Raw genomic sequence first — 21852 nt, forward strand, 5'->3', positions numbered from 1 at the left:
ACAAAGCAAGGTTAATAAGATGGTGACATATGTCAGCATGACCTAGGCCTACAGGATCTCCCAGTTGCCAGCCACTTTAACTCCCTTTCCCATTGCCATACTGACGTTTCTGTCCTGGGCCTATTCCATTACTAGAGTGAGGCCACACACAAATTGGAGGAACAGCCCCTCACATTTCATTTGGGAAGCTTGGGTATAATTCGATGATCATTAGTATGATCATCGAATTCTCAAATTTTAAGTAACTTCATCTTATACTCGCCTCCCTCCCCTCCTCTCCCCCCCCCTCCTCTCCCCACTTCCACTTTGCCCCCTTTCACTTTGCCCCCTTCCTCCTCCATAGTTTTTTTTTACTAGATCCTGAGTTCTCCACATAGTTTTCCTTGAGATCGCACCTTCCCTAACCAACAATGGACCTACCAGGCAACACATGAGGTCATTTGTGGCTGGCCCTGATTGCTCCTGTTTTATTTTGCCTCCAGTACCCTCCTCCTCCCCTACAGTATAGGTGCTGTCTGTACGGAGTTTGTACGCTCTCCCCGTGACCTGCGTGGGTTTTCTCCGAGATCTTTGGTTTCCTCCCACACTCCAAAGACGTACAGGTTTGTAGATTAATTGGCTTGGTAAATGTAAAAATTGTCCCTAGTGTGTGTAGATAGTGGTAATATGCGGGATCACTGGTCGACGCGGACCCGGTGGGCCGAAGGGCCTGTTTCCGCGCTGTATCTCTAATCTAAACAAAACTAAACCGTACATTCAGTCTGAATAAAAGTCCCAACCCAAAACAACACTCATCCTTTTTCACCTGAGATGCCGTTGAGTTGCACCAGCACTTTGTGTCTATGATCAGAATACTTACTTACGTATGATTAGATTGAAGGACAAAGCAAAAAATGGTGTATCCCATTTCACAACAAATGATAACTGTGCAATTTATAAAGTGGAAACTGTAGAATGTAAAGTGTGAGTCCACATGTAATAGGGCTTCCGAACAGTTCTTCCATAAGTTGGGGTAATGTTCGAATCACCTTTGCCCCATTGAGGATATTGGTCTTTGTCTGTGGAACTGATGCACTACAATGCTGAGAACTATATTCTGCACTCTGTATCTTCCTCTTTGCTGTATCTATTGTACTTAAGTTTGAACTCATTGTATCTATATATAATATATTTGAGCTATTTGGATAGCATGCAACACAAAATGAGCACTGCAGAGCCAAGGTAGAACATGGATCATTTATTTTTTAGGAACAAAGGCTTTCTTTCTTTCATCGTACGACATGAGAAAATTAGCTCCGTAATTCAATCCAACATACAAATTAGATTTTTTCTTTCAGTTCATTCCAAAAGTCTTGTGCCATTAGTTTAAGAAACTCGTCTAACAAATATGCTCCCAGTGCTGGCACTAATGATTTGGCAGAGTTCACAAGATCTAGTCGTGGTGCACAAAGACTGAAGCATTGGCACACAGAAACATGTTGACCCTGGCCCCCAGGTTTAAATGCTGATTCTTTCATTATCAAACGTGTAGAGTCACAGAAGCAAACAGCACGAACTAGTCCCTCAGCTCACCGAGTCCATGCTGACCAACAAGCCCCCACTGCAGCCTGGCGAGGGAATCATTGCTCCAACACTGTGATCACTCACTCAGATGTCCATCCAAACTTAATTCAATCTGCAGTGGAGACTTTTGGGTTTTGATCAGTATCCTTTGGTAAGGAATGCTTGATAAACAATAAGGATGTTCTAATCATTCAGGCTACTAATAACCTGGAGCAAGAAAAATGGATTAGCGGCTTGGTTGCGCAGGGGTAGAGTTGCTGCCTGGGAGCGTCAGAAACCCGGGTACAATCCTGGCCTTAGGTGGCGTCTTTGCGGAGTTTGCATGTTCTCCCTGAGACCATGTGGGTTCCTTTTGGTGCTCACTGGTACTTCACACTGCAGGGTTCAATCCTGCAAGCTCCAACTGTGACGCTGGTTGGTGGGCCGAGCTGGTCGAGGGCAACAGAGGAGGCCCTACTGCAGCCTGGGGCTTTCCTGGATCGGGAGCCACACCAGTACATCAGTCACGTGGACCGGACTTTGGACTTTTGTAAATGCCGCCAAAATATGGCGATGCATGCATATGTGAGTTATGCAAAAAGAATCTCACTGTGCAATGCATACATGGAAATAAAGAACCATTGAACTATTGACTAAGTGAGTATTCCTCCGGGTGCTCCAGTTTTTCCCCACATCGGGTGCTGCTAGTGCGGAGTTTGCACATTCTCCCTGTGACCACGTGGGTTCCCTCCGGGTGCTCTGGTTTCCTCCCACCTCGCAAAGACGTGCAATTTTGTACGTTAATTGGATTCTGTAAAATCTTCCCCCCCCTCCGAGTGCAGGGAATGGATAAGGAAGTGGGATAACATAGAACTAGTGTCAACAGGTGATCAATGGTCAGCGTGGACTCGGTGGCTGTTTCCATGTTTTCATGCTGTGTCTCTAAACCAAACTAAACTATGTTGGTCCTAGAAGCAGCAAAGTTTGTCAGAAAAGAGAGCCAACTTGGTGCAACTATTCCAAAACTTGAACAATGCTAGATATGCATGATAATCATTAATACATCTGTTTAATTATTGCTCATTCATGACTCAAGCAGTTCACTCTCAGAGGTTCCACAGGTAAAAATATCTCTTAATCCTACAGAGTGATGGAGTTTAAGGGAAGTGCATGGCCTAGCAAGGTGCAAAGAGCGTCCTTATTCCTTTTTATTCCTTATTGCCATACTTATAATAAGGGTAGTGCTAATTGAAATTCTGATGAAAAAGCCTCGAATATCATGAAATTAGACATAATAAATATTTAAAAATATTTTCCTGCCTTCATTGTAAGATGAGTTCAGACTATCAATAAAGCGATTTTTATTCCTGTCAAAAAATGACCTTGAATGGAATCTTTTGACATAAAGCAGCCATTTCCCTTGTGTCAACTCCAAAACAAGGCACCTAACGTGCATCAAGGAATAATTTAGACACTTAAGAAAAGAAGAGTTTGCGTCAGTTCTGCTTTTTCCTTCCTTTCTATGGAGGGGGCTTCTGCCGTGTCAATTAGCATGGTTTGGCCAATTGAAATTCTAACAGGAAGCTTCTACAAAATCATGAGAGGAGTGGATTGATGACGCGCAGTCTCTTGCCCAGAGTAGGGGAATCAAGAACCGGAGGACATAGGTTTAAGGTGAGGGGGGAAAGATTTAATAGGAACCTAAGGGGTAACTTTGTTACACAAAGGGTGGAGGGTGTATGGAACAAGCTGCCGGAGGAGGTAGCTGAGGCAGGTAATATCACAACGTTTAAGAAACATTTAGACAGGTACATGGATAGGATAGGTTTAGAGAGATGTGGGCCAAACGCAGGCAGGTAGGACTAGTGTAAATGGGATATGTCGCTCATTGTGGGCAAGTTGGGCCAAAACGCCTGTTTCCATGCTATAAGGTTCTATGACTCTTCTGACCCAATGAAAATATACATTGTTACTTCTAGTATAAAAGGATAGGCATGGGAAGTTGTCAAAACACATTGTGGGGTGGATATGGTCTTTGCCTAAAATTTGGTGTAATGTAGCCACAGTTGGCAAAATCCAATAAAGTATATCTGCAACTCGCCAGCACAATACACACATTCATCAAGAGAGATATGGAATTATATAGAAAACATTTCTGACTTACTCAACACGATCTACTGCATAATACAATATTGAAATATATAAATTGTATATTTTTGTGGGCATTGTGTACATATTGGCTGCAAACTAACCCAAAACCACATAGAGCCACAATTAATGCCAACAATGCGCTGCTCTATGTACAATATAAACAGTCCCTTTAGTAATTACAGTAGTAGTACAACAAGGCGGCATAGTGGTGCAGCTGGTAGAGCTGCTGCCTCACGGTGCCAGAGACCCAGGCTCAATCCTGACCTCGTGTACTGCCTGTGCTGAGTTTCCACGTTCTCCTTGTGACCACATGGGTTCCCCCGGGTGCTCCGGTTTCCTCCCTCATCCCAAAGACATGCGAGTTTGCAGGTTAATTGGCCTCCATAAATTGCCCCTGGAGTGTCGGGAGTGGATGCAATAGTGGGATAACATAGAACTAGAGTGAACAGGTGATCAATGGTGGGCTTGCACTCAGCGGGCCCCAAGGGGCCTGCATCTCTACAACTAACATTGGAGATAAACGTAACAAAATGTCAGTGTGTGCACAACCTTTCTTGGGCACCATGTAGATTTTGTTATTCTTGGCATAAATATTCTGTAAAAAGGAAGCATGTTTGGAAGGATTTCATCCGGCATTGATGTTTGGGATTTTTCTAGGTTTAGAGTGGTTATTGGATACTTAGCTATGTCTTGGACAGATACATGGCCCCTTTATTATCCATGACCCTACTGTATATATGTATGTACCATTCAGTGTGAAACATTCAGTGGGTTGGCTACTTCACGGCAGCTCTAGTTGCAGATGCATTCATTTACTAAGCCGAGTTCATGTTGACCTACAATTGTGTCTTCTGTTATCCTGTTAAAGATTTCCCAGTATTAGATTGACACCAGTAAGTTGATCAAGTGTAGTGAAAAATAGTGTCTCAAATTTGACACTTCTCAAAACACCAGCGTTAAGAATGTGGACATCATGCAAAAATATTGTATACAGGTGCTATGGACACATGGACATTTGCTTGCTTTAGTTCTTTCGGAGGGTGTGCCACATGGAGACAGGTTTTCTTAATGTCGCCAGCATCTGATTCCAGTGAGTTACCCCCATCCCACTGCTCTCTGGTCCAATGATGACATGGCCCACGTTCGCAGTTTTCCCTTCTTCATAGCATTCAGTCACCGTTATTCGTAGAGATAACTCCTGTGTCACAGGAAAGGAAGTAGGCAGTTCATTGAAATCCTCCACAGAAAATTGTGAATAACAGTGTAATTTAACCGAACTTCACTGGATGTTATCTTGTGCTAAATGTTATTCCCAGGTAACACAGCGGGGTCGGCATGGGTCAATAGTTTCAGACTGAAGACGGGCCCCGACCCGAAACATCACTTATCCATGCTCTCTCGAGATGTTGTGTGACCCGCTGAGCTACTTTTTTTTCTCAAAAAATAGCTTTGCCATTTAGGACAGAGATGAAAAATATTTCTTTCAGACTATGAGTAGTGGAAAATCTTTAGAATCTTCTACTCATGTCAGAGAAGAGAAGCTCATTTGTTTAGTACATTCAAATCTATAGATAGCTGGTTATTAAAGAAATCGGGTGCTAACAGGTTAGTATAGGAAACCAGTGCTGAGGTAAAGGATGATATTAATAAATGGTAAAGTGGTGCAAAGAGCCAAATGGTGTGCCTCTCATAGAGTCATAGAATCATAGAGTGATACAGTGTGGAAACAGGCCCTTCAGCCCACTTGCCCACACTGGCCAACATGTCCTAAGAACAATAGTCGTCCTAGGTAGTTGAGGCCAGTTCATTGGCTATATTTAAGTGGGAGTTAGATGTGGCCCTTGTGGCTAATGGGATCAGGGGGTACGGAGAGAAGGCAGGTACAGGATACTGAGTTGGATGATCAGCCATGATCATATTGAATGGCGATGCAGGCTCGAAGGGCCGAATGGCCTACTCCTGCACCTATTTTCTATGTTTCTCATGTTCTTGTGGAACTGTGTGCAGCTTCAGCTGAATAGCAGAAACGCAAAAACACTAGGCACTATCAACAGATTAAATCACCTGCATCTCCTCCAACCCCATCTACTGCATCCGCTGCTCTAGGTGTCAGCTGATTTACATCGGGGAGACTAAGCGTAGGTTAGGCGATCGTTTCGCCGAACACCTCCGCTTAGTCCGCAATAACCAACCTGACCTCCCGGTGGCTCAGCACTTCAACTCCCCCTCCCATTCCCAATCCGACCTCTCTGTCCTGGGTCTCCTCCATTGCCATAGTGAGCAACAGCGGAAATTGGAGGAACAACACCTCGTATTCCGCCTGGGGACCTTGCGTCCGGATGACATTAACATTGAATTCTCCCAATTTTGCTAGCCCTTGCTGTCTCATCCCCTTCCTTAACCCTCTAGCTGTCTCCTCCCACCCTCCCATCCGCCCGCCCTCGGGCTCCTCCTCCTCCCCTTTTCCTTCCTTCTCCCCCCCACCCCCCATCAGTCTGAAGAAGTGTTTCGGCCCGAAACGTCGCCTATTTCCTTCGCTCCATAGATGCTGCTGTACCCACTGAGTTTCTCCAACATTTTTGTGTACCTTCAATCTTCCAGCATCTACGGTTCCTTCTTGAACAGATTAAATCAGTTGATTGTTGCACAACTTCTAAACGGAAACAAAGGTGCTTGCATTTATATGGTACGTTTCAAGAGCTCAGGATACCATCCAGTGGAATGGTGTTTAAGAAGGAACTGCAGATGCTGGAAAATCGAAGGTACACAAAAATGCTGGAGAAACTCAGTGGGTGCAGCAGGCATCTATGCAGCGAAGGAATTAGGCAACGTTTCGGGCCGAAACGTTGCCTATTTCCATGGCACCGTAGATGCTGCTGTACCCGCTGAGTTTCTCCAGCATTTTTGAGTGCATCCGGGGGATTGGGTCTGAATTGTAATTACTGTTGTAGTGGCCAAGGACAATAATGGTTGTCAACTACAGCTCATGATAGACAACAGTCCACACATCAGCTTAGGATGATGCATTTCTACATTAGTTTTTATGATGAAGTAGTGGTGCATACCGACTCAACAACACATAATCCTCCGAAATTTCCGCCACCTCCAACGGGATCCCACCACTGGCCACATTTTCCCATCTCCATCCCTTTCTGCCTTCCGCGGAGACGGTTCCCTCTGCAACTCCCTGGTTAACTCATCCCTTCCCACCCAAACCACCCCCTCCCCAGGTACCTTCCCCTGCAACTGCAGAAGATGCAACAACTGTCGCTATACCTCCTCCCTCGACTCTGTCCAGGGACTCTGAAAGTCTTTTCAGGTTAGGCAGAAGTTCACTTGCACCTCCTCCAACCTCATCTACTGTATCCATTGTTCAAGATGTGGACTCTTAAACATCGGTGAGACCAAACGCAGACTGGGCGATCGTTTCGCGGAACAGCTTGGCTCAGCCCGTGTGAACCAACCTGATCTCCCGGTTGCTGGACACTTTAATTCTCCTTCCCATTCCTACACAGACCTTTCTGTCCTCAATCTCCTCCATTGTCAGAGTGAGGCTAAATGCAAATTGGAGGAACAGCATCTCATATTTCACTTGGGCAGTGAGAATTGATTTCTCTCACTTCAGATAGCCCCAGCTTCCCACTCTCTCTATCCCTCCCCCACTCAAGTCCCACTAGCTTCTCATTTTCAACCTTCAAACAACTAACATTGTCCTGTTTCTTTGTTACTTTTCTGCATATTTTTCATTCATTGTCCTTTGTTGATGTTAAATTTTTATGTGGTTGCGTGTTTTGTTGCTTTTTTGATATGACTGTATGGCAAATCAAATTCCTCGTATGATTTACATACTTTTGTTCTCATACTTGGCTTATAAAAGCAATTACAACTACAATTAACTCTCCATATCTACCGCACCCATGTGATCGGCTGCGGGAGGCATCCCCGGGGAACGGGCAAGGAGAGGGAGCTGCCGTCCAAGGACGGAGATGGCTGGAGACCTGCAACAGCCTGGGACTTGCCTGGAACACGCACCACTTATAAGAACTGGAGCATGGGCTTTGAAAATGGCACCAAACATGGCGCCTCTTGCATGCGGGCTCAGTGGACTATTGCAGTACACTTGCTAAACCGGGATCGGGGGCATGGCAATACTCTATTGGATTGTTTGTAAGATAAAGAATTTCACTGTGTTTGCACTTGGCATATGTGACAATAAAAGCACAATTGAACCACCCCTACAACCCTCAGGAAGCACCTTCACCAGAAGAATTGCAACGGTTTAATAAAACTAAGATCAATCAGTGATGGCTTTCAATTAATTATTAATTAATGATGACCAAATAAACGCTAGTCTTTGCAGTAATGTCCAACTCCCATTAAATTAATAACAAAAAAAAAGAGCTGAGTGAGACTGAGTGCCTGCATTGAACATCTTTGCACTAAATGGCACTTGCACGAACCACAGTAACTCTCCAAACTGAGAGGATAATATTTTCTTTGGATGACACATTGGCATCAGTCCACCATCAAACAGGGAAATAAAAGCCCATCGGTCGATTGGATTCCAAGTAGACACTGAATTATGCTTTCATTAAAATAAGTATTCTATTAGTTTCTTACCTGCAGAACAATTGCAGGAACTGAGAAGATCATGGCTTCATTGAAGACAGGATTGGGATCATCCCTCTTGATTGCCGTTCTTTTCTTACTTATTTTCCTCGTATCTTGAAGGAGATAAACTTTCACAAATGGATCTATTTGGGTTCGTGAAAGAAAAAACAGAGAAGCGGAACAGTTACTGGTACATGGAAATTAAAATCCATTCACCATGTGGGGGTACAGTGGCGCAGCTGGTAGAGCTGCTGCCTCACAGCACCACAGACCCGGGTTCGATCCTGACTTAGATTTTCACGTGTGCATGTGAGTTTCCTCTGGGTGCTCCAGTTTCCTCCCTCATCCCAAAAATGTGCGGGATTGCATGGTAATTTGCTTCCGCACTCTGTCAATTGCCCCTGTGTGTAGGGACTGGATGAGATAGTGGGATAGCATAGGACTAGTGTGAACTGGTGATCTCTGTAGGAAGGAACGGCAGATGCTGGTTTAAACCTAAGATAGGCACAAAAAGCTGAAGTAACTCAGTGGGACAGGCAGCATCTCTGGAGAAGAATGGGTGACGTTTCCGGTCGAGACCCTTCTTCAGACTGGTTAAGGATAAGGGAAATGAGAGATATAGATGATGATGTGGAGAGATAAAGAACAACTAATATGCAAAAAACTAACGATGATAACGGAAACGAGAAGCTAGTGCGACTTAGGTGGGGGAGTGATAGAGAGAGATGGTTGGCGTGGACTCGGTGGGCCGAAGGGCCTGTTTCCATGTTGTATCTTTCAATCAAAAAAAAATATTGTTGGCACTGCACTTAATAGATAAACATCTATAAAGTTATAATATAACTTAGTTAGGTTGTAGTAAGTTACTCAGTTGTAGGATACTGTGAAAAAGAAGGAAAATATCTCAGTTACTGACATTTACTTTGAATCTGCCACCGATCCACATAATAGAAAATATCACAGAATTAATTAATTATATCCTTTCATTATGTGCAGAAAAGTTAATTTCATATCCTGGTAATGTCCAAATCTGACATTGCAGATATTCCTTAATGCTTATTTATTTTTTTAGAATGCTCTGCACTAAAATATTAATAATATCACATTTAGATACAAGAGCAAAATTAATTCAAATTAATCATTTTATTATGAGCTGTGATCAGTGTTAAAAAATATTTAAATCCAATTTACACACTTAAAGCTGCTAAAATTAACTAAGCAAAGGATATATGAGAAGAGTCATCACGGCGACAGTGAATATACTAATGCAATAAAAAACACACAACACACTTGAATACACAATGATTCAACTTGTCACAGGAGTGAAAACTCACAGGAACAAGAGTCTTTCAACAGAGTGAACATGGACAGGATCAATCCGTGTTATACATTGCATCAACATGCTGCACAGCAAATACACATGTGATCAATCCGTTTTACTAACATAGAATAATCAAAGCATCACCTAATGTTATACACCCTCAACGCTCTTTACACCACATGTGCAAAATCAACAGGTTGAGGGGGGCGGCACAGTGGCACAGTGGTAGAGTTGCTGCCTCACAGCGCCAGAGACCTGGGTTCGATCCTGACTACAGGTGCTGTCTGTATGGAGTTTGTACGTTCTCCCCGTGTGTGGATAGTGTGTAGGATAGTGTTAGTGTATGGCAATTGCAGGTCAGTGCGGACTCGATGTGCTGAAGGGCCTGTTTGCACGCTGTATCTCTAAACTAAACTAAACTACACAGTGAATAGTTTAGTTTGCAGATACAGCATGGAAACGGGCCTGGTCTACCGAGTTCACGCCAACCATTAATCACTATTTCTGTGTTATCCCACTTTCTCATCCGTATCTCCAATTCCACATCTCAGGAGAAATTACGATGAAAACTAGCTTCAGTGATGATATTCACCATTGCCTTCAATGTACTAGGATATCCTTCGGCCCACTGAAGATAAAGACCTCAGACCTGATGGTCTACTAGGCAGCAGTGATCCTTGTTCTCCCATATATTTATGAAACATGGATTACCCATAGCAGACTTCTCAAGATATCTCCAATGAAATGTCTGCAACATCCCTCAATTCACTGGCAGGTTAAGCAAACCAGCATCAATTGTCCTCTCCCAGGCTGGCATTCACAGCAGTGCTGGAGTAAATCAATGGTTCGATGGTGCTTTATTGTCATGCATGTATTGCAATAAAATTATTTTTGCATAGGTAACACATGTACGATTTGCCATATGTTGGCACCATTTACAAAACGCCCAAAGTCCTGCCGTTTGGTCAATGTATTGAAGCAGCTCCAGAGCTGGGTAAGCTCCAGGCTGCTGCAGGACCTCTTCCATCACCCCCAATCAGCTCGGCCCAATATCCAACGTTCCTCTCCTCACCCGACCGCCTATGTCCCAGGGGGTGCTTCCTGCAGCCGTCCTTGCAGGCGATGGAGGCAATGACCCGCTCTCTCACCCCTGCCGGTCCACTCTTGTCCGTCGTCACCAGAGGCTCCCTCCTCTTTGGTTCTCCGGTCTTCGGGACCGAGCTCGGCGGCTTCCGAGCTTCCCCTGCAGGCAACGGTCCGCCAGGTCTTTCTTTGGGACTCAACGGGTCAGGCAGCATGTCTGAAGATCATGGACAGTTGATGTTTCGGGTCGGGACCCTTCTTCAGGCTCACAGCACACTTACACTCAGTTGGCTACATGGGTCAGGCCGGGTCGCTTGCATGGTAGACTTCGAATCCCCAAAAGAGCCTTTGCCATGGGGAAAGGATTTGCCAGCCAGACAGAACAATTGTTTGGATATTTCACGGGAAGTCAGCGAGAGAGATTTAATTCCTCTTTGCTTTCACTAGCTGTGAGATGCTTCTGTTGGTATTCAGTAGGTGTAACATGGACCTTTTTCTACACGCCCAGTGTAATGATTCTTCCCGTTTTCTATTGGTCTCCTGGAATGCATATATCCAGGGAATATCTATTGATATTCCCTGCACCGCATCCAGAATGACAGCAAACATGCCACAGCGAATATAAATAAAGATAAACGACATCTCCAACATGAATTATATAATGCACAATGAATGCTTTGCACTGTTGAATGTCTACAGGAATGCCACTTCACCCACTAAATTCCAACAGAATCACAAATTATTGAGAAGATGCCAAAAAAAATCAAATGATAAACATAAAATGGTGGCAAAATATCCTTACGTCCAGTGAGTTACAACAGAATAATAAAATATACCGTAAACACCGACAGAATCAAAGTTAAACCCATTGAATTTCTAATAGAATCACAATACATCTGGAGAATACCAACAGAAATATTGTAACTCCAGCGCTGGAAACGGAATCACGCTGCATGTATTGAATTCCAACAGAATCATAAATAACCATTTAAATGCTAACAAGAATTAAATTACATCCAATGAATGTGACCTGGATATGAGTGAGTAGCAACTGATTCACATTACACACAGCTAATGCCAACACTATAGCTTTGCATCTGACAAATACCATCAGAATGCCACCTGATGGTGAATATTAACAGAAGTAGTGAAAACCAAGAGAACCATATCGCACCCAGTGACTCCCAACACATTCTCAATACACCCAGTGAATAAAAGCAATCATAACACACACAGTCAACATGTAGAACGCCACATGGCATTAGCACCAGCCAACACTCACTTTGCACTCATAAAGTTATACAGTCATACAGAATGGAAACTAACCATTCAGCCCAACTTGCCCTTGCAGACCAACAAGCCCCATCTACACCAGTTCCACCTGCCTGCGTTTGGCCCATATCCCTCTAAACCCCTCCTCTCCACACCCTGAATTCCAGTGGAACATTGATGTGATAGTAATTGCCAACTCCATCACCAGTCGTGTTATCTGTGAGTAAGAATTTCATTGTTCCATTTTAGGACATATGACAATAACACACTCTCATGCATCTCCTGACCACAGTTAGTGAAGTCAAGACAAATCTATCATCATATGCACAAGAACGAAGAAGTGCGGGCAGTGCTTTTTTTTGTCAACAAAAAAGTTGTCTGTACAGTGGGCAATATGGTGGCGCAATGGTGGAGTTGCTGCCTTACAGCGTCAGAGACCCGGGTTCGATCCTGACTACAGGTGCTGTCCGTATGGAGCTTGTACATTCTCCCTGTGACCGCGCGGGTTTTCTCCAGGTTCGTTGGTGTCCTCCCACACTCCAAAGACATACAGGTTTGTAGGTTAATTGGTTTCGATAAAAATTGTAAATTGGCCCTAGTGTGTAGGATAGTGCTAGTGTACGGGGTGGTTGCTGGTCGGCACGGACTTGGTGACACTATTAACTGCTGTAAATCAATCTAGTTTTTAACTTTGTAGAGGTTCCATATTGGCATTTACTATCACAAAAAAACCACTGTGTACAGGTACAATGAAAGCTCTGTTAATACTGACAGATTCACCTTGCTTGGAGTGAATAATTACACAACCTGTATTGTACGCACAAAAAGAGAATAAAGTCCAACAGAGTCACAACACAACTGTTGTAACACCAAGAGACATTAAAGTAGCTCGAACGATTGCAGATGGAATATGATCCCACCCAGCGAACACCAACAAATTCATATTGCGTCCTGTGACAACACATAAAATTACTTTATAATCAGTGGATACAAACAGGGATCGCATTACACCCGATGAATACAACAATAATAACACTGCATCCACTGAATAACAAAAGAATAGCATTATTTCCACTGAATTGCAAGAAAATTCTTCGGCATTCAGTGAATTACAACGGAAATCAAACTTCACTCTCTGGATGTCAGCACAATATTATTACACCCTGTGAATATTGGGAAAATCCCTTTGCACTAGAAAATACCAATCGAAAGTGCATAAACACACAGTAAATTCCACCGGAAAGCACCTCATGCCCAGTCAATACAAACAGGAATTATGTTGCACTCTCTGATTTTCGACAAAACCACAAAGTGCCCAGTAGATGCTGACAGGAATCAAATTATATCCATTGGATATCAACACCTGCTGAACATCTACACAATCACAAAAACGCACAGTGAATATTGACAGGATCAACATTACAACCAGTGGAGGCCTAAAGGATCAACAGCACACCCACTGAATTTCAGCAAAGTAACATGATACACTTGATACACGCTAGTGCCATCACAGAGAAAATAACATTTCACTCTGCATTCCTAGAGACATAAACTTTATTTGCATGGCCTGCTGGCCCACACCACCTCGACGAGCATACGCAGCGTCTTGATGCCGTACGTCACACGTGAACGTCCCGCGGACGTCACTCGAACTTCACGTCACTCACTCGACCTCCGAGCGGCCCCTGCTTCTGGTTTGGTCGTGCTTGCCGCATGCAGGTCACATGCTCATGGGACAGGCCCTTTACTCAACATATCACCTATCCACGTTCTCCAGAGATGTTGCCTGACCTGCTAAGTTACTCCAGCTCCTCGTGATTTTCTGTATATCAGCATCTGCAGTTCCTTGTGTCTACACGACAATTGAGTGCAGCACAGTGGCGCAGAGGTACAGTTGCTGCCTTACAGCACCAGATATCCGGGTTCGATCCTGACTACGGGTCTGCACGGAGTTTGTACACTCTTCCTGTGACCTCGTTGGGTTTCTCTGGGTGCTCCGGTTTCTTCCCACACTCCAAAGACGTACAGGTTAATTGGCAGGTGAAACTATATTAGTTTTCTTCATTGATTGATTTTTATAATGCTCATTTATTACACTATCTATTGATTACTGTTTATCCAAACCTGTTTTGCTGCTGCAGGTCGGAGTAAAACATTCTTGACTCTTGACAATTAAGAATCAGCACAGTATTTCAGCAGTTTAGTTTAAAGTTCGGAGACACAGCATGGAAATGTGCCTTTCATCCTATCGAGTCCACGCCGACCATTGATCACCCGTTCACACTAGTTCTTGTATACTTCCGACTTTAGGTAAGAGGGAGTTAAATAGAATTTTACTTCGGAGTCACGTGAGTGACTACGTGAAGAACCCCGCCAGGACGCATGCGTGCCATATCGCTACACGCATTGCGAAACTGTCAGGCGGGGTGGAACGACGTTCCCCCGCAGCGGCAGTTTTAAAAGCCAGAACCTGCGGTCTCTTTGTGTTTTCCCATACTGATTCCAGGTGGGGAGCATGGACAAGTCGAAGAAAGCAACGAGGGCTGCGACAAAGCTGGTGGGGGAGGACCGCGGAGTAGCGGGTAGCCAGCGGCGGCCAGCGGCACTTGAATCGCCTATAATGGGATCAGCTGTGCCCGATGTCGCCTCCGCACCGGCCAGATCCACTCCGCGGCCGGGCGGTAAGGCAAAACAAAAAACCAACAAAGTCGTGGACTCAGATGAGTCCGACTTTGAGCAGCCGCGGGCGGCCAGCGACCGTGAGCGCTAGAGCTGGATGGAGCGGTGTGTGGAGCATTTGCTCTAACGTGACATGCTCCAGGAGATGGAGTCTAGTCACTGTGGGCACTATGTAAAACCCACAGCAGCACCTCTTGTAGGGCTGCACAGTGCATCTCCCTCGTCAGAGGGGAGTACTGGGGGTCAGTTCTGGGCTGATCCTGAAGAGGGGTTTGCAGAAGAGAAATCAAGTGTGCAGGAACGTGAAAATCTACTGGACATGGTGTCCAACTTCATACAGCCAGACCAGACTGGCCAAAACCTGGAACAAAAACTAGCTGCCAGTATAGATTATATGTCCTTTAACCAGCTACAGGAACAGGCTGTATTGGACACCACGGCAAGACACTTGGCACCGGGTAACTGTATATCCCTGAATGTTCCTGTTGTAAATAATTGCATATGGAAACATATCGGAGTAGGAGTTAGAGGCATGGATGTCAAACTCCAAAAGGTATTAAAGCTCCTAACAGCGGGGATAACAGCTTTCACCCGCACAGTAGATGAGAAGGACATGTCGCAGGACCAACAGGATGCACTGGCACTGCTTTGCAACACACAATATGAAATAAACAGCATCAAGAAGAGTGCCATCCGACCTACTTTAAACCCGAAATTCGCAGGTCTGTGCAAACCTGGAAACGTAAAACCACCAATTCTACTATTTGGAGGTAACCTATCGAAGCAAGTCAAGGAGCTCGATGAGGAGGCAAAAACCCTGGGGCTCATAAAAGGGACTTCATCAAAGACCCACTACGGCCATAGACAGCACCCTTACGCACCCACCAGTAGAACAAGACAAACTGGTGAAAGCTCGAAGGTCCGGTACACCGAACATGAGTCTTTTTTAGGCCATGGCCCAGGCCGGCCTTCTTGGAAGATACGCAAACCTCCAACATCAACCAAACCACAAACCCAGACACCGACGCCTCAACATCAACGAAGGATTTACAAAAAGAAGTAAACCTGCCACTGGTAACTATGGAGGTAGGTGGGTCTGGTTCCCTACAAATTGCGGGGAGCATGGAGGTTGGGGGGAGATTACACTGCTTTCTGGATGCATGGAGTATGTTAACTACCGACACTTATATTTTAAGCAGTATCCAGGGATATACCATAGAATTTTTACACAAATACAGCCCTCCAGTTCAGCATGTACCGAACCGAATGTCCGTACTTTCCGGTAAAGAAAAATCAGAAGCGCATGCTGAACTGGAGCGGCTTTACACAAAAGGGGTAATTGAAAAATCCCAACACGAACCGCTAGAATTCGTGTCCAATATCTTTACCAAAAACAAAAAAGATGGTGGTTGTCGCATCATCATAGATCTGACCAAATTGAATACATTTGTACAATATATTCATTTTAAAATGGAAACCTTTGTTACTGCAAAACAATTGATTTCCAAAGGTTACTTCATGGCTAGCATCGATTTAAAAGATGCTTACTATTCAGTGCCTATACGAGGTGACCACAGGTGTTACTTAAAATTCAACTGGATGGGACAGCACTGGAAATATAGAGCGCTGCCAAATGTGTTAACATCAGCCCCCAGGCTGTTCACAAAAATTTTAAAAACAGCCCTAGCGTTTCTACTGAAACGAAAACACATGGTCATGGCATATCTAGATGACATATTTATTGTGGGCAAAACTTTGGAATTGGCCAAACAAACTGTAACAGCCACAAAACAGTAATTTGAAAAACTGGGGTTTATTATCCATCCAGTTAAATCTAAATTAACGCCTTCCACTACTATGGACTATTTGGGGTTCACCGTTGACTCAGTTCACATGTCGATGACTTTGCCAAAGGGAAAGGCTATAGACTTAATAGAGGCTTGCAATAACCTCATTGACATCAGTAAACCGACTATCAGATTGGTAGCAAAAGTAATTGGCAAAATGGTGGCTGCTTTTCCAGCCACACAATTCGGACCTTTACATTACCAAAATTTACAGGGAGCAAAAATACGAGCACTCAAAATTAATGCTGGTCATTTTGACAGACCAATGAAGCTACCAATCAAAGCTATAATGGAACTAAAATGGTGGATAGATAACATTTGGTTTTGTTTCAATCCAATCATTATCAGCAACCCTTCTATGGTGCTACAAACTGATGCCAGTGCACTTGGTTGGGGTGCCACCAATTCCATCTCCAGCTGTGGAGGTAGATGGACTGCACAGGAGGCATCATTATTACTCACACTGGGCATAAACTACCTGGAAATGTTGGGTGCATTCTATGGCCTAAAGTCATATTGTACTGGGTCATATCACCAGCATGTTAGACTACAGATAGACAATACCACTGTGGTAGCATATATCAACCACATGGGTGGAAACAAATCGACATCATGTGACAATCTGGCTAATACAATTTGGCAATGGTGTATCCAGAGACATATTTGGATATCAGCTACTTACCTACCAGGTAAACTAAATTTAGTGGCAGACACCAGGTCACGCAAATTTAATGAAAACACCGAATGGATGTTGAATAAAAAAGTATTTGCTGATATTACAGCACGATATGGAACACCAAATATCGATCTATTCGCATCAAGGCTTAATCACCAGTTATCAAACTATGTTTCGTGGGAACCAGACCCCGGGGCAGCGGCGACAGATGCATTTTTGCTGCATTGGATAAATTGTTTATTTATGCATTGCCTTCTTTCTGCCTCATCAGTCGGGTATTAAGGAACCCCGCCAGGACGCATGCGTGTCATTCTTCAAAGCAGCGGTGTGAAATCACAGATAACTGATGACTGAACATAGTAAGATTAGAGAAGAAATACCAGTTGTGTATATGATCATGGGTGGGAGCGGAGGGCACGTATTCCCTCAACGTACTCCTCATAAAATAATGATCAAACTTCGAACTGGTAAGTTCTCGTTTAATCTTACTATTTTAAGGAAAATACAGCAAGACTCTGCGTCTGGTATTTTGGTAGTACCCGATTGGCCTACTCAACCATGGTTCCCTGTGATACTCAACATGGTATTAGAACCATGTGTCACCATCCCGAATAGACCAGATTTATTGGTTCATCCATCTTTATTCTTTGGAGCGCAGAAGGTTAAGGGGGGACTTGATAGAGGTTTTTTAAATGATGAGAGGGATAGACAGAGTTGACGTGGAAAAGCTTTTCCCACTGAGAGTAGGGAAGATTCAAACAAGGGGACATGACTTGAGAATTAAGGGACTGAAGTTTAGGGGTAACATGAGGGGGAACTTCTTTACTCAGAGAGTGGTAGCTGTGTGGAATGAGCTTCCAGTGAAGGTGGTGGAGGCAGGTTCGATTTTATCATTTAAAAATAAATTGGATAGTTATATGGATGGGAAGGGAATGGAGGGTTATGGTCTGAGCGCAGGTATATGGGACTAGGGGAGATTATGTGTTCGGCACGGACTAGAAGGGTCGAGATGGCCTGTTTCCGTGCTGTAATTGTTATATGGTTATCCCGTAACAGGGGATAATTTGTGGCATAAAATGTTCCATCAGGTTCTCATGAACATTGTGAGCATCTTTCTTAACTGTTAATCATTTAGTCAGTTGACAAACCTCAAGGTTATTTCCATGGCTTCCTTCCATTGACTTCATCTACACTTCATGCTGCCTCGGCAAGGCCACCAGCATAATCAAAGGTAGACATAAAATGCTGGAGTAACTCAGCGGGTGAGGCAGCATCTCTGAAGAGACCCTTCTTCAGACTGATGTCAGGGGAGGGGTGGGCCAAAGATAGAATGTGGATGGAGACAGTAAGACTAGTGGGAGAACTGGGAAGGGGAAGGGGATGGAAAGCAAGGGCTATTTGAAGTTAGAGAAGTCAATGTTCATACCGCTGGGGTGTAAACTACCCGAGCGATATATGAGGTGCTGTTCCTCCAATTTGCGCTGGACCTCACTCTGACAATGAAGGAGGCTCAGGACAGAAAGTTCAGATTGGGAATTGGAGGATGAGTTGAAGTGCTGAGCCACCGGGAGATCAGGTAGGTTAAGACGGTTTGTGCGGAGGTGTTCAGTGACACGATCGCCAAGCCTGCGCTTGGTCTTGCTGGTGTAGAGAAGCATAATCAAAAACCAGTCTCACCCCAGACACTCTCTCTTTTCCCCTCTCCCATCAGGCACCAGGTACAGCTCAGAAAATGCATATGTCCAGATTCAGGGACATTTTTTCCCAGCTGTTATCAGGCAAGTGAATTGTCCTCTCATCCTCTTGGAGAGCAGTCCTGACCGGCCATCTACCTCAATGGAGATCTTTGAACTACAAGTTAATCTGACTTTTTTTTGCATTAAATGTTGTACTCTTTATCTTTTATTAATATACTGTGGATGGCTTGATTGTAATCATGTAACGTATTTTTTTGACTGGAGAGCATGCAAACAAAAGCTTTTCACTGTACCTCAGTACACATGACAATAATAAAGTAGACTAAAGTAAACGTACTGGAGGTGGTCTTTCCGTTGTTCCAGACGAGGTTTTTGGCTTTGACCACGACCACCGTCAGCCTCTCTGCTGTGGGCAGATAACTGAGTGAGAGTAGGATCTCTCCAACTGTATCTGTTGCCTGCACAGACAAAAGTGTGATTAGTTCTCCAGGTAGCGGCTCAACAACCCTTCAAGATGAACACCAACCTCATGCACAAGTAGAGCCATATTGCTTCACAATCCAAACCATCATTCCCATCACAGGGTGAACCAGTAGAACTCAATCCACTACATTTCTGTAGCATGTATGTTGGTGACTATTACATCTCAGTAGTTGAAACAGTGACATTGCAGAAACCAGGAGCTGCAGATACTGTTTTATGTACGAAAAAGGACACAAAGTGCTGGAGCAACTCAGTGGGTCATGTTTTGGGTCAAGACCCTTCTTTAGACTCAAGTTTTCTTCAGTCAGAAAAAATATCTTGAAATCTGACCAAACCTGAAATGTAACTTATCCATGTTCTCTGGAAATGCTGCCTGACCCGCTGAGTTACACCAGCACTTTGATGTCTTTACTGTTGTTAGATAGTTAAACTTCAGTCCAAACATTACAATAATGTTTTAATTTGCTGAATCATTGTGCAGTTTAGCCTCGTCACTATTGAATAGTTACTTGGAAGCTAATGACTGGGGTATTTGCCAGTTTTTTACTAATTACATTGGTAATTAACCAAGGCAAGTTAGGAACAATGAATGATAAAAGCTTGTTTACAGGGTTTTCACTGCACTTGCATTTCAAAACCATCCCTCTCAGCAGGGTCCAATATAAAATGCGAGTTGCTCTTGTTCTGTGGCTCTCTCACCTTATTGACATCCTGTAGATAAAGCCAGGCATTGAAGGGTCGGCAGCTGAGGTCCAAATCCGATAGCTTCAGATCTGCCAATCCCGTGCTGATGTTTCTTTCATCTTCATCGATTCCAAATACGGAAAATCGAAGACTGTTTTCCTCGAGAGCAGAGGGGTCCAGGGGAATGGAAAACTTCTCATCGAAGAACACCGAGAATGCATTCCTCTGAATCTGCATAAAAGAAATGGGCAAACAAGGAACTGCAGATGTAGAAACTAAGAATTGCATTTGATGGCTAATATACAGAAGAACTGCGTCTGAAGAAAAATCATCTATCCATGTTCTCCACAGGTGCTGTCTGTCCTGCTGAGTTACTCCGTCAGCTTTGTGTTCTTTTAAGGAACTGCAAATGCTGGTTTACACAAATGTACACACAGTGCTGGTGTAACTCAGCGAGTCAGGCAGCATCTCTAGAGAACATCGAGAGGTGACGTTTCCGGTCGGGACCCTTCTTCAGACTGTGAAAGAAATGTAGTTGTTTCAGATCATTCTTACTTTAGGATCACTGTGGATTATGGAGTAAGTGACCACCTCATCTCAGTGCAGAACACATTAGACAACTTTACTAAATCCAATTAACCTGCAAACCAGTGTGTCTTTGGAGTGTGGGAGGAAACCGGAGCACTTGAAGAAAATGCACACGGTAACAGGGAGAATGTACAAACCCCGTACAGACAACACCCATAGTCAGAAACTAACTTGGGGCTCTGTTGCTGTTAGGCAGCAAATATACAGCTATGCAACTGTGCTGCCTCAGTGTAATGTGGATTTTATAGTGTAATATGCAGTGTATGAGTTCACAAATACTCCAATAAAATGAACAACATTGTGGTATTTACACTGCTAGAGCTACATTGCATTGCCATATCTAAACTCCATCATTCAGTATTGGGCACAAGCTTCACCAAAATACTATTGGCCTCAAAGTAGTAATTTCTGACCTCATTATCTGAGCATAAATGGAAGGTGATTAGAATGCAATCAAGAAACAAACCTTAAAGGGGCTGTCCTACTTGGGCGACCTAATTGGCGAGTTTGAAAAAAAAAAATGACATGTTGAAGACCTCCTTTGACTATGTAGAAGACCTCCTTCGACCTCCTTCGACTATGTTGAAGACCAGCTTCTACTAGCTACGACTAGCTACGACTAAAATCGGGAAAATTGGACACCGAATAGTGGAGAGTGAAGACGACCTCCTTCGACCTCCCTTCGACTATGATGAAGACTATCTATGCCTACCCTCGACTACCTTCGACTACTCGCGATTAGCTACGTCTAAGACTACGACCTACTACGACTAAACCTACGAGTAAAAAAATTATCGTTTTTTTCCATGGTGAGCTTTTTTTACTCGCGGGCATTTCTTAACATATTGAAAAAAACACCGAGACCTAGCTGAGGCCTCGAGTACGCGGAGATCACTCTCGAGCATGAAGGAGAGTTACGAAGACCTCCTAAGACCTCGTGTCGACCATGCTGCGAGGATGAGTCGAGGGCAAATTCGCCAGAGGGCACACCCCCATCCACATCAACGGGACAGAGGTGGAACGTGTTTCCAGCTTCAGGTTCCTGGGGGTCAACATCTCCGATGACCTCTCTTGGACCCACAATACCTCTCTCTGGTCAAGAAGGCTCATCAGCGTCTCTTCTTCCTGAGGAGACTGAAGAAGGTCCATCTGTCTCCTCAGATTCTGGTGAACTTCTACTGCTGCACCATCGAGAGCATCCTTACCATCTGTATCACA

The 21852-nt window shown here is 44.1% G+C and overlaps 1 protein-coding gene across 3 annotated transcripts in view; it reads right to left on the bottom strand.

The window, feature by feature from the left end:
* Positions 1-1223: 1223 nt before the first annotated feature.
* The window catches only part of syt12 (synaptotagmin XII), a 169388-nt gene continuing 148759 nt past the window's right edge, over positions 1224-21852 (bottom strand). For all 3 annotated transcript variants that reach the window (XM_055649694.1, XM_055649693.1, XM_055649692.1), the window contains exons 6-9: positions 20062-20277; positions 19217-19337; positions 8314-8447; positions 1224-4891 (exon numbers count right to left, since the gene is read on the bottom strand). In XM_055649694.1, the coding sequence (XP_055505669.1) occupies positions 4718-4891; positions 8314-8447; positions 19217-19337; positions 20062-20277 (645 nt within the window). In that variant the 3' untranslated portion in view covers positions 1224-4717. The remainder of the gene's footprint in view (positions 4892-8313; positions 8448-19216; positions 19338-20061; positions 20278-21852) is intronic.

The sequence above is a fragment of the Leucoraja erinacea genome, chromosome 18 (genome assembly GCF_028641065.1).
Source record: "Leucoraja erinacea ecotype New England chromosome 18, Leri_hhj_1, whole genome shotgun sequence".
Lineage (NCBI taxonomy): Eukaryota > Metazoa > Chordata > Chondrichthyes > Rajiformes > Rajidae > Leucoraja > Leucoraja erinaceus.